At 45.5% G+C, this 13,994-nt stretch overlaps 1 protein-coding gene across 2 annotated transcripts in view; it reads right to left on the bottom strand.

The window, feature by feature from the left end:
• Positions 1 to 13,994, bottom strand: part of Cacna2d3 (calcium voltage-gated channel auxiliary subunit alpha2delta 3) — an 835,389-nt gene that overhangs the window by 156,645 nt on the left and 664,750 nt on the right. For both annotated transcript variants that reach the window (XM_041662952.1, XM_041662953.1), the window contains 5 exons: positions 13,189 to 13,256; positions 9,359 to 9,404; positions 9,129 to 9,226; positions 6,567 to 6,660; positions 3,230 to 3,325 (listed from right to left, as the gene is read on the bottom strand). In XM_041662952.1, coding sequence (XP_041518886.1) covers positions 3,230 to 3,325; positions 6,567 to 6,660; positions 9,129 to 9,226; positions 9,359 to 9,404; positions 13,189 to 13,256 — 402 coding nt within the window. The remainder of the gene's footprint in view (positions 1 to 3,229; positions 3,326 to 6,566; positions 6,661 to 9,128; positions 9,227 to 9,358; positions 9,405 to 13,188; positions 13,257 to 13,994) is intronic.

Below are 13,994 nucleotides of genomic sequence, written 5' to 3'. Positions count from 1 at the left end.
GCCTTCATTTTCAGTCCATGGATCAAGGAGAAAATTATGTCCTTACTAGGTTCTGACTTGGTGGTTTCATGAACTTTAACATTCAATTCATAAAATCAATCTTTAGTTTTAGGATGTGACTGGTCAAGATTTGTTTTTTTTTTTTTTTTTTTTTTTGATTCGCACTGAAGATGTATATACCACTCTGTTAAAAGGAAACCCTTGACACAAGAGGCCACCTTCTAGTTCCCAATTCTGAAACTGGTGTCCCTGCAACCACATTACCAGGTCTCAGTTTTCTGAAAAGACAGAAACATTGTTCCCCTCAGCGTCCTCAGGTCTCAGCATCCAGCAGGCGCTCCACACATGTTTAATACAGAGGACAAATGTTATCCCATGTAGAGTCAAAAGCTCAGCAGGAATTTGAAACCGTTTTCTTTCTTTAAAGTATTTCCCCAATTTCCTGATTCCCTCAGTGATAGGGGTGACTATCTTCCTTTGTAAATGACCCATTGTGCTAATATTGTCACAAAATTGTGGTGCCCCCAGGACTTGCCACAGCCAACTTGTTATAGCTTTGGTAGAGCTGCTTACTTCTGCTTACTAGCCCTCACCAACAACACTCCTTTCCAGAAATCTACCCCTGAACTGTTTTTTTCTTTTGAAAAATGATAAAAATTTCCCTCATCTCTCTCAAAATACCCAGTCTGCCAATGGGCATCCATTGTAGGTCTCAGTAATTGTTGCGGGAGGTCCTTCCGCTCCTCCAGCCACTAGCCGCTGAGATACCAGTCCATTGGGGCGTGGTCTCTCTCCCTTTAAAAAAGCGGCCACTTCCCTTCTTGCTCTCTCTTACTTCCTGCTCCACTTCCGGCGACTAGACTCCCTTCCTGATTGCGCAGAGGGCTGTTGTCTGGGACGGTGATCTGTAAGTTTTTTCCCCTTTAAATAAATAACCATTCTATTAATCATAATTCTAAACAGGTGTGGGATTGTTTTTGACTTACGCCTTCACCTTCAAGTAATACCGTGGATTTGGCACTCACTGAGGCAGGGATGACTTCTTAGGTTGCAGGGATCTGATCATCACAATGACCAAAGGTGACTATAACCCGTGCTGTCCAGGTGAGCAGAAGAGAGGCCCACGAGTAAATGCAGCCTGTTACTCTCAAGTGGGAGTCTGCTGTCTACCATGTCTACCTAACGAGGCTACCAGATTTACAAGGTGCTACATTTTATTGTTGCCATTTGCTTGTTTGCTTATTTGTATGTGTGGGAAAAATTATTTATTCTTTGATAATTTCATATATCATATTTTTATCATATCCTTTCCTGCCCCCCAACTTCTTCCAGATCCTACCCTCTCCTTATGCATACAACTTCATGTTCTTTCTCTCTTAAAAAGAAAAAGAAGAGAAAAATGGCACTAAAATCATGAGTCTGGTTTGTATTGGCCAATTACTCCTGAGCATGCAGTCTATCCTGTAGTATGCTTGATGTGGCTGGTGCCACTCCACTGAAGAAAACTGATTCTCTCTCAGTAGCTATTGTGAATGAAAAGTTTCTTGGCAAGATAGTATGTCTTTCTGCCCACTTCTACTCCATATCTTTTTGAGTCATTGATTAAAGGGGTCCCATAGACTCTGTTATACATGACAAAATATTGCTAGTACTATTGGTTATTCTCCACAGCTAATGATAAGACCCTATTTCTAAAGACACCATATAGCTTTTATCGCAGAGAACGTGAAGAAATATGGCTGGTACTCAAGTGGAAGTTACACTCCTATTGGCTAGCCTTCATGGAGCTAGAAGGCGCTATAAGCGCTACCAGAAGGAAAGGTAATCATTAATCTCACACAGCTATGAATCCTGCAAGCTATAATTAAGGCCTGCCTATAAGATATGCCCACTGGTGCAATAATGGCACAAATGTTAGGGGAGTGAGCAACCACTTTTTCTTGGCTCTATGGTCTATTCCATGGGAAGGAACCTATACCCAACACAGTTATTGAGGTAACCTGAGACTAGGCAGGCCATAGGCCCAGGGGAAAACCTGTTATTATTATTGCTCCCTTGTTTTAATGTTAGCACTAGAAAAAATACAGTCTTTTTGCTCACTCTCTGGATCTTTTCTAGAGAAAGCAACGTGAAGCTCAATACTTCTCATTCTTTCTGGTTACCTACTTTCTTGGAAAGGCATTGTTTGAGGATAAACAGTTAAGGAGAGCTTTAAAAAGCCAAGCTTCAATGAAAGCTTACTTCCAAAATTATAGATGTGAGCTTCTAGTAAAGAGAAAGACCTTGAAAAGGAACCCAAAGTCAATCTCACCAAACACATAAAAACTGACCTATCTACTATGTGCCAGGCTTGACTGGTACCAGGGTACTAACCAACAGGAAGAAACACTGCTGAACAGGACCTCAAGGGGCATCTCCCTTTGGAGCTCCTCTCAAAGTCATGACCACTATGTGGATTCACCACTGTACCTAGAGGTCTGGTGTCCAAGGTTTGCCAGGGACCTCTGAACTCGGCTAATCATTAAACACATGCTCCAACTTTGCTGAATCTTAGGTTCCATTTGTTCCTGACCTAACAATGACCTTGTATCAAAGAAGAGAGATTGAGAGAAAGTATTAATTAACTCAGGAAAGATTCAGACCATGGACCCATGCAGGTAAAACACCCATCTGATGTCTAAGGGCTGGAAGCTCCTGACGTATTGGGACTAAGCATGACCGAATAAGAAGCTGAGGGCTAGATTCAGCAACTGTTGGTTCCTACTCCATGACGTCAATCCTAGTACCTTCAGAGAGCCCACCTCTGGGTGAGAGGCCCTGTGTCCTCTCTGGCTGTGCATGGAGGCTCAGAGGTTTATTGAAACAAACAAATCAGGAGCAGACCTGAGGCCCTGGCAGTAATTCCTGGGAAAGAGCTTCAGGATATCTGAGTGCCCTAACGGTGAGTCAGGAGCCCAGCACATCCCTGCCTCCAGCTGTTCCACACACAGCAGCTGCATTGTCTCTCAAGTTAAGTCCTAAATGACTTAGCAGACAGTGACTTGGAGGAACAAAGGGTTGTGGAAGGGCAAACTGACAGGTGAACGTGTGCACTGGGGCCCCAACAGTAGGAGAGAAAGGCTCTCAACAGGCTCTGGGTGGCCTGAACCTCAAGAAATGAAATAAGCCCCCTTTGAATCTCTGCTTTGAGGGGTTTCATTGGGCCCTGCAGAGAGACCCTCCTACTTACTGATTGGTGAGCTGTTCAGCCCCCACGAACAGGTTGATTCTTGAGAGGCCTGTACGAGTGCCGAGGAAGGCGACCTCGACACCCTTGTCAGAATTCCTGAAACAGAACAGCAGACGTCAGGGAGTGCTTCTAGACAGTAAGCAGATAATGGCTTTTACATTTCAAGACTCACAGGATGTTTGACAAACGGCTGCTTTGAAATCTGAACTTTAAAAGTCACCAGGAGAACTCACACAGGCACACATGGACACATACACGCATGCGCCAAGGACAGACTACGCCTACCCCTGACACAACCTACAGGAACGGAGACTTTGAGGAAAGATGTATCAAGCCCCTGCCGACAAATACAGAATGAGGGGGGAAATGTACTTGCAGCCATAAACACTGCTCATCTCAAGGTTCTTGGTAGAAGCCTGGAGAAAGCAGCCTGAGACTCAGAGGAGAGACAGGAAGATGTCCACAGGATGTGTTTTTACTGTGAGGCTACCAAGTATATTTTTGGTCTAAAGAATGTCAGTAGGGTCTTCCCTGTGGAAGGAAAGGAGTGGAGCTGTTGGACCAGCTTTGGAGAAGGCTACAGCGTGGAAGGCTGACGATGGAAAAGAATTTATAGCTTTCATTCAAGCACAGACTTCATTCTCAAAACCACTCCCAAAGAGATAAGTGAAATAATGTTTATGAAATATTCCCCAGAATGCTCACAGGCTGGGGACTTGGTCCTCAGGAGGTGGTGCTCTTTGGGAAGTTCTGGGAACTTCAGGAGGATGTCAGTAGCTGGTTAAAGGAAATTGCTGAAGGCAGAGCTTTAGGGGGAATCTTGTCCCTGGTTCCTCCCTCGTTTGTCCTATTTATGGTGAAGTGAAGAGCTCCGCCCTGTCTCATGCTCTTGCCACCGGGATGCTGTGCATGAGAACATGGGGCCGGGTGATTATGAACTGAGCTCTCCTGAGACTGTGAGCCAATATAACTTCTTCCTCACATTGTGTGCTTCCGTCAAGCATGCAGTTAAAGCCACGAAGGCAGCAAGGACCACAACGGTTCCTTCCACACCCCCAGGGTGTCATTTGTAGAAGCTGCAGCAACTGCCTTTGTAAAGGACTCTCAGCATAATGGTGCTTCATCTTCCAGAGCATACCTAGTGTCTGAACATGATCTTCGGGAGATTTCAGCATGTAATTCTTATTTTAGAAAAGGAAAAGTCCTCTTCCATAAACACAGCTTTCCCAACAAGCAAATTACGAGTACAATGGTAATTCTCGGGCTCTTTCTCTGTCTTAGATGCTAGTAGCAACTTGTTCCAAAGCACTGTCTGTGCCATTATTCAATATAAGGTTCTTGATTTCTTAGTCTTTGACAGTAGACAAGGTGGCCAGTACTACCTTTAAGTATATATGTGATGGGGGCTTGGGGGTGAGGGTTGAATAAAACCAACACGATGCATTTGGCTCTGTTTATAGCCTATACCAAATTGGAAGGCTATCCAATCAGTTACAGATGTGGATAGCAGGACAAGCTACCACTTAAGAAATCTGTAGCATGTGTGAGGAATGAGTCAGCAATCCTTGCTCCAAATTTAGAGTTTCATAAGACCCTAAAAGAGACACTCATGTATTTGTGAGAGAAAGAAAGCCTTCGGTGAGTTTTGATTCTTTCCCAGGCTCGTAGGGTATATGATCGATGCGGATGAGAGGGTGGCCCCTAGAATGATAGGCATGGCAGTCTCTCCATGGAGCCCCAGGCTCAGGTTAGACTGTCCACCTGAAGTTTTCTCTGGTGAGACTCCAGCGCCACTGTCTGGAGAGGCTTTGGCCATGTCTAGCCAGTGCCTGCCCCTCCCTCGGTATTGTCTATCCTGAAAACCATCACTAGCTTCCCAGTGTTCAATTCCAAACAGGGAATGCAAGTGGGAGCCTCAGCCTCTCTTGGCTCACACCACAAACCACCAGAAGGGCTTGGGGTGGCCGTGGAGGATCTCAACAGCTGAAGCTTCGTCTGTGCGTGTCTACTGTCCTGACATGTACAGCAGAGACCTGGGTATCTCGGAGGCTGGGCTGCTGTTCTTTCCCGTTACACTCTATTTTATATACAGCAATAGAGAGGTTTTTTTTTTCCTATTCCTTTCTTAAAAGCCTTCAATGATTTTCTAATATTCTGAATATAAAATCCAAAATCTTGAGGAAAGGGATACAGCTCAGTGGTAGAACATCCACCCCATATGTGCCACACACTGGGTTCAATCCTTACTACAGCTACCACCACCACCATCACCCCCACCACCATCACCCCCACCACCATCATCATGATAATAAATTAAAAAAGAAATTCCAAACTCTCTTTTCGGACCCTCAAGGTCCAGAGCCACCCAGCCTGCTGCAGCACCCTGTCGGCACCTGACACCACCCCTCCCTGCCCCCCACATTTCTGCAGTAACCTCTCATGCTTCAACTCTGCCAAGTATTTTCTCATCTAGTGGTTCTAGGTCTAGCTAGATCCCTTCCCGAAGTTCCCCTTGCCCTCGACTGGTGCTATTGCCTTCCTCCACTCCAGGTCTTGTCAGTCTACCTGTTTGCTCACTGTGGGGATCCCAAGTGTTAATGGCTCCATATACTGCAGAAGCCTTGATAGCAGTCAGTATCTGTCTTCCGTCTGGATTACCCCTGCTTCCCCATTGCCTGGCTAGTGCACAGAGTACACACACACACTCGATGGGTGGCAGGGAAAGAATGAACAACAGATACACCAGACAGAAAGGCAAAGGAAGAAACTAATGGAGAACATGGACCGAGAGAACTGAACGCTTGCTGCTTGAGGGTCTCGGGAGAGCCAATAGGAAAGCAATAATAAGCCGCTAACACATTTCTAGCCCTCGTTTTTGACATCAACTACTCTTGATTTCCCTCACCCACACCCCCTCTTCCACTTCACATACAAAACCACAGAGCAGTAACTGACACCCCCCTGAAAGAGTGTTATCCCTTTCCCCTGGCCTGCCCTGGCCTCCTCCCAAGTTCCCTCCAGCCTGTGACGGGGGAAGGGCTGTGGCAAGGCAGGAAGTGCCTTCTCCCAACCCTCTATCGGAAGTGTCACCCTACCTCTGCAGACTGTATTTCATGTCATGTTAATACTCAGAGAAACTCCACGTCAAGCCCCGGAGCCTGCCTGCCATCCAAGCCCATGCCGCTACTCTGTTCTAGCTCTGTGGTTTGGAGCTCAGGGGGAAATTAGAAAACTTCAACACCAGGCTTCTGAAACAGTTTAGTTCCTTAAACCATAACTTTGTTTGGGGGAGCTTGTGCGGAAATGTCCACAAAGAGGGATGCAGACAGCCACTTACTCAGATTTGTTGAGGGCCAGGCTGGTCCAATAGGCTTCAATAGGAGCACTCACCACAGCATCAAAGAGGACTTCTTGGATCAATTCTTTGTCACCTATTGGGAAGGACAGAAGACAAGAAGGCTCTGGCTAGACTCCAAAGAGGGACACCATAGCGGCTCATGGGACTGGTTTGTGGGGTCAGCAGGCTATGTTCTTCTACAGGGTGTTGCTTTATGAGTTAACTTCCCACTGGTTGCAAATATGAAACAGCCTGATACCCGATACACTCTTAATACCCCTGCGCCCCAAGCAATTGGACTAGACAGTAGCAAGCAGTGAGGCTGGGTGTGCACACTATAGCGTTCTCTCGTCTCCTCCCAGCTCCCAGCTCATGCCAGGGCCAGCAGACTGAGTCCTCCTGGAAAAGCTGCCTCTGGTCCCTCACTACAGCCATCAGTTCAGCTCTCTGCATTCAGCAGGGTATGAGAATGGAATACCACAATGGACAATTATGGGGACTCGTAGGATATGATTTCTTCCATTTCAGATTTTCCTCATTTTAATGGGGGATAGCTGTCCCTATCCAAAGGGCTTCTGGGCAGAGCACTGTTAGCAGAGGCCAAGTGGTTGGAGATCATGAGTCTAGGAGAGGCTTTTCAGAGGTGGGCCAGGATTCAGTTTGCCCGAGAGCAGGATGAGATAAGCGCTATAATCAATTTCACATATTGTCAGGACAATAGTTGAGATGCGATTATATAGTGGAATCCTGTGGGTAAGGTGAACAAACCCAATGGAGAGAAATGACACATACAAACTTCAAAAGGATGAAGAGTAAAAGTGAACTGTACATATATCTGCACAGTATACGATTGTATGCAGTGACTCATATACTATATCGGTATGTCTACATCCAGAGGGTCTCATAATAGAAATCTTTGATACCAAAATAGCTCATATTTCAGACCTTGGGAATTTTATAATTTTTGGCATACACACTGAGATGTGGGGCTAGGACATGGAAGTAAACAAAAATTTCATTTCATTTTTTTTCATATATACCTCAAATCTGCCCCTATCTACAAACAATATTTTCAGGTGTTTTTGTCCATAAAACAAATGAATTTTCTGACTGTTATAATGTCATTATTGTTGCTTAGACAATTTTCAGATTTGGGATTTTGGAGTTTGGGATGGTAAATTCTGTATATACAGTTTAATATGCAAAATAATGAAAGAATGCTACACACAGCTCATGGAAACCTACTTCAAGAGTAGGAGCATGTATGAGACACATGAGAAACGATGAACGAATACAGGAAAAGTCATTCTTTGGGGGAAGGAGAGGGTACAGGGCAGGGAAACACAAAGACTTCAGTACTAACTCTGATATTGCTTTCTTAAAAAGTGCCTGAAGCAAACATCATAACATATGAGGAAGATAAGGGGGGACTAAAGGAAGATGAACTCAGAGCCGGTGATGTGGCTATCAGTGAAGATGGCTCTGGCTCTCACAAAGGCTCGAGGCTTGATTCTGAGCACCCACACAGTGACTCGCAACCATCTGTAACTCCAGTTTAGGGGATCCAATGCTTCTGTGGGTACCAGAAATTCAGGTGGTGCATGTAGGCAAAACACCCATACCCATAAAAAATACATTTTTTTAAAAAAAAATCTCAATTTAAAAATGTAGTTTCATAGCATCACTATGCTTAAGATATTTTTGATACAGTAATTAACAAGTTCAAAGAAATGAAAAATTGGGCTCATCTGTTGCCCACCTGATCCTTTTCCTACCAGAGGATAACTCCCAAAGCAAATCCAGCCCATGAAACTGTCAGTGTGTGGCTGGAGAGTCTCCACACACCTCTGCTGGGATTGCTCTGGTTATTCTGTGAGACACCACATGTTGAGCAGACTTCCCATCATTGATAAGTGATGCTCATGGAAGGGGGAGCAGGTGCCATGCCTTTCGGTGACTCTCTCTGTTCAAGTTGCGGCTACTGGAACTAGCTCGTCATGGGGAGGGTCTGCTCAGGCCTCAGGGGAGCATCCAGAACTCCTGCCCTTCAGTGTGTGTGTGTGTGAGGGGGTCTCCCTCCTACCCCTAGGCCACGATCACTAGCAATTTAGTTCTCACAGAGCATATCCAAGGGAAATGGTTAGAACAGAATAAAAGGCAACAGGTGCCATGATAAGCCGACTCTTGGAGAACCATGAGACCTAGGCTATGATCTTGCCTGAGGTCATTCTTTGGCCAGCCTTACTTCCTTATCTGTAGAAGGCCTGGAATAGCGGAGATGTGCATTCTTGTCCACCTCCATCTTATCACCTCGGTCTTACCCAGCTGTCTAACTAGGCAGCCTGTGAGTGCAGGGCCAATGTGACTAAGAGTACTATGGTCATAACCTCCATTATTTCTCATGTCTTTCTACAGGGAGAGACTTGGCTGGTTATGATTGATAGTCCGTACGAAGGCAAAGCTGCTCTTGAAACCTAAGGTTCCTTCGTGGCTTGCAGCTCCTGTCCCTCTCCGCCCCCCCCCCCCCCCCCGCCCAGAGGCATGCTTTGAGAGCACACTCACATTGAAGCAGAGGCTCTTTGCCTTTGAGGTAGAGCTTAATAGCTTCCAGTTGAGAGAGATGGCGGTGCTCTGGGTGCAGGTCGGTGTTGCAGTAGGACCTAGGATGTGACAGGGTCCCAAAGGAGGACATATAAATATTCAGATCATCTTCCCACTTCATGTTTAGACCAGGAAAACTGGGTAAGAGGGCAGGGAATCCTGAAGCTGATAAACAACTAATGAAATCTTACCATTCATCTGCCAAGGACACGTCGGGATGTTCTAGGTCATGCAGGCCTGGAAGTCAAGGACAAAGCATTATTAAGCAGCTGTATTCCTCCTCTTCCTGTAGACCTCAAATACTGTAGTGTGGCACTTACGAGGGAGTGTGTTCACAGTAGATATCAACCCTAAAGGGATAGGCTGGGATCAAGGGCTCTGGATGCACGTAAAGTCATCCAGACTATGTTCTCACTCTACTGTGGCCAGCGCCACCACATCCCCTTGTGCTCATCCCAGAGAAATCGCAACTTCACAACAAAGAAGGATGTTTCTAACAGAATGGCATAAAGCTAGATTCGGGAGCTCCATGAAGTCTGGACTGAAAACTGGGCCAGGCCACTGAACTCCGGTGTGAGGCTAACAGATTTACTTCTCCGTGTTTTCTTCGTGCACAAAACAGGAATGGCGCATAATTGGGAGAGTGATGCTATAGGTTCAATTGCATGAGACTGTCAATACTCGTTCACGTTCAGCTAGCAAAGAAGGCTAGTAGATGTGAAAGGATTCTAGGTGATTGGTTTACTACTATGAAGAGATAAATGCAGTGGTCACAATAATGAGTCTCATGCTTCCTCACTTGTATGAGTGGCCCTATTATATACAGGAACATTCCTTCCCACCTTTGCTATGCTGTGCTGCTTCCGGAACGTCAACCCAAGAGGGCCACCAAATAGCTAAGTAAACTTTTATAGGGCACTTATAGCCTCATGTGTTTTGATACAGCAGCACCAATGAGGTAAGCCACCCTCTCTCTCTGATTCCAATGGGTCATCTGCAGACAAGCAGTTTAGACATGCTTAGGTACTCTGATAATGTTTGTAATGTTTCAGGAAGACAGTTTCTCCAATGACTTTAATACCTTAATCCTTATCAAATACAGATGTCTAAAATACTAGATGCCCAACATAATACTGCTTAGTTCTACAGGGAGTAATATGCTAACATTGGATTATCTATCTTGGAAATATCTTGTCAATCCTTGAGTTACATAAATTTTCCTATCCAAGAAATATTCTCAAGAACTCTACAAGATGTTTAAGTATGATGGTGATTAGTTCCTAGGGAAATCTTGAGATATACATTTTTATAATTTATATTATATATTTTATATATGTAATATATATGCACACACATTCTCTTAACCCTTTCACTCACTTCTTTCTTTGTTTCCTCCCTCCTTCTCTCCCTCTCTCCCTCCTTTCCTGCTTCTTTCTCTCCCTCACTTCCTTCAATATTTTCCCCGAGGCAGGAATAGGTCAGTGCTATATGCTAGGAATAACCCAAGAACCAAACAGCCCGCCTCCATGGGATGTAATTTCTAGTGACAGGAGAAACAGAAATGAAGTTGGAACTCCTGCAACAGCTGACCTGTTGGTAGTGGCAGAGAAGACGCATGGGGAGGGGCAGGGAGCGGCAGGGGTAAGAATGCTTCAGACCAAGCTCTGCTTTGGTGATCAGGGAAAGCATTACTGAAAAAGTGACTTTTATACCAAGGAGAAAGCAAAGACCCATGTGAGCCATGTTTGTTACAGGAAGGAGTGTTCACTACAGGAGTGAGAAGGGCAGTGGCCTGGCCGTGAACCGCACCTTCCCGGGATGCCAGCTGAAGATGTCCATTCCTCTTCTTTCTCTCACTGCAATTTATTCTGCCTTCATCTTCGAAGCTCTCCCTGGCTCAGCATAATGGTACTCACAGATGCGACCCCAGGAATGAGACCCACTATCATTTCTTAGATCTGAGTTCTTGAATACCAAGCAAATCTAATTTCTCTCCAATCCTTTCCCCTTCTGATAAAACCATACTCAGGGAAGCTGAGACTAATGACATACACCCAATTTATTCAGCAATCATTGTATATAACTATATAAAAGACGCAATGTATCAGAGGAGATCTTGAAGAGACACAATATTAGCAGGAAGACCAGCTCAGGCTTCAACTTTCAACACTGTTTTAGGGGTGCTGAGAACTGACCCCAGGGCGTGGTGCCTCTACCGCTAAGCTAAATCCTCAGCCCTGACCTCTCACAATTCTGAGTAAATCCTGCTGTTTTATCATCTTCAGAGCAGCAGGAATTGGCAAACCATGTGAGGAGCTAGCTACAGAACCCCTGGAACATGGGTGCCATCCTCAAAGAACTTTCCACTCCAGAAACAGAAGAGAGCTATGGTCAGGCCAAGGCTCTTCCACATGAGGGTTCTGACTAGCAGCCTCGGGGAAAGCAGTTTTCTTGGGTTCTTTTCCTCAGGGAGGTGGCAGGGCTGAGGCCTTTTGTTTACAGATGACCAAGGAAAGAAGGTCTGATCTCATTTGTGGGGATAATCATACACTTGGCCCCCTTGCTAAGTATTCAAACTAATTGCTTGCTTAGTTCTGAAATTCTCTCAAGCAATGGCTCAGCGTAACTGCTATGGAACACACAGGAGGGGACAGTAACCAGAAGAATGGTCCAAAAGACTGAAAAGACATTGGTGCAGGAAAAAAGCCAGAGAGATGAGATGGAGAGGAAAAAATAGACAATAGAGGGAGGGAGGAATGGGAGGAGAGAGGAGGGAGAGGGAGGATGATAGAGAGAGGAAAGGAAAGGGACAGACAGACAGACAGACAGAGACAGAGAGATGTGAGAGGAAAAGCAATGGCGAGACAGGCTAAGGGGGACAGACATGAGAGAGGCAAATGATCCGCTAAAGACCTCTCCTGCTCTGACCACGAGGCACTTCCTCTATTTCATCTGAAATGGCTTGGACATGAATTGTTTTGGTGCAGGGGCATTGATGCCCTCAAAGTTATACATAGCCCACAGAACTAGAAAATTCTAGAAACTGAAACGTGGCTTCTAAGAACACATCCTTAAGTGTATATCTTGTCCAGACCACAAGGTTGGCTCAAGTCCTCTTGTGTGTCTTTGAGAAGAGAGACCATATGTTTGGCTCTTGGATGGGTACATCCTTGCTTCTGCCCAGTGCTGAGTGGACCCCTCCTCTCTCCCTTCTGCTTCATCAGACATCATGGTTTCCTCGTCAGATAAAACCCAGTGGCTGTGAAGCACTTCGGGGCCAATCAGCAGATGGACCTGACCCAAAGTCCAGGCTAAGCGAAAGTGCCTTACTCAAAGTCATTTCTAGAATAAGAGCCTGTTAAACAGCACACTCCTAATTCCAAATGTTTACTGTTGGAAACGGCAACTGCTTAGGATCAACGGGCTGTTGGTGATAGAAAGAACAATTTCTGTGACAGATACTTTGCCTTTACAGACTGGGATGGCTAATGTTTATGGGAGTCACTGTGCACCTGCGCTTTATGAAAATGGAAGATCTTAGAGTTACCAGATCCTCCTTCTGCTTCCCAACTCCTGTCAATCTCTTCAACCGTCACATTATCCCCTGGTGAAGGATAACACAAAGCCCCTGAGACGGGTGGGTGGCTAGACTGTGCTCCAAGCAAAGGCTTCCAGATCTTTCTCGGAATTGCTTCTCCTTAGACTTGACTTCTACATTAATTTAATTCTTCCCCTAGCACTGAATGCATGACAAGAATAACGGTGGTATGAGATTCCTATAATTTGCCTCCACTACTTTATGCGTACAACAATATAATAAAGCCAGCTGGGGTTCCTGTCATTCAGAAACCCACACAAAACTGGCAAGGAAAGACGCACTCAGAGGGCAGTGATTTGAGTCAGGTGCCCAAATCACTAGCCAGAGGCTTGAAAGTCACACACAGTCTCCATTTCTCCCAGAGCTGGCTCTGGGCCTTCCTCCCCATACCCAAGGAGAAGCCAACCCAAGTTTGCGCCTTACCTTCTTCAATGGTTACATTCCCTCGGAAGAAGTATTTCCCATGGCCCCTGGAGAGCGCCACACCTAAACTGTGCAGAGAGACAGAGCAGACCTTGAAGTCCAGGGCAGTCACTGGCATAGACTTGCGGGCTAACCTTTCTTTTTTATTTTATTTTCCATTTTCACATTTTCATTTCATGTTCTGTAAACAATTTTCCCAACAGTTTACGTTCAGAAACCTCACTGATTATAGTGGGTGTTGGTTTTTCTTAGGCCCAAGCAGCTGCTTCAAAGTCATTTCTGATTGGAAATGCCAGCGGCAATTGGCTGCTGTTGTGTTTGCAAGATTTGTGGCCAACAGCTTGCCCCTCCAGAAAGCCCTCCACTGGATGTCCTCCCAAGGCCACACACCCTGCTCCTTGCTACCACCTTACACACCTCTGTTCTGAACTTAGGCAGAGACTCTGAGACCCCAAAAAAGCTGATCTCTTCTCAAGGGCAAACCTAAGACCGGGGACACTCAAATGAGGAGCACAGCCACACGGCTGGCGTGTCAGCCTGGTCCCCTCCCCAGTCTAACTGCTTTCCCACATTCTTATTGGCTTGATTTAAATGCCTTTCTGTTTTGGTCTAAAGTTAGAGACTGTTTTCAAAAATCAGTCCCTTTATTTGGCAAAGCCACTTAGTGGCTCATGTGTTCCTTGATTCTTCCTGGTTCCAAACTGCATCTGGTCACAATCCTGAGCAGTGGGCGACAATGATGTTAGAATCTACTTCTCAGATTAATCTATCCTGGCTAACTTTCCCTTCACTCTGAAAGATACCAG

This window comes from Microtus oregoni, unplaced genomic scaffold (genome assembly GCF_018167655.1).
Source record: "Microtus oregoni isolate MIOR12 unplaced genomic scaffold, Mior012 000013F_ref0000133, whole genome shotgun sequence".
NCBI lineage: Eukaryota > Metazoa > Chordata > Mammalia > Rodentia > Cricetidae > Microtus > Microtus oregoni.
This window is presented reverse-complemented; position numbering and strand designations above follow the sequence as displayed.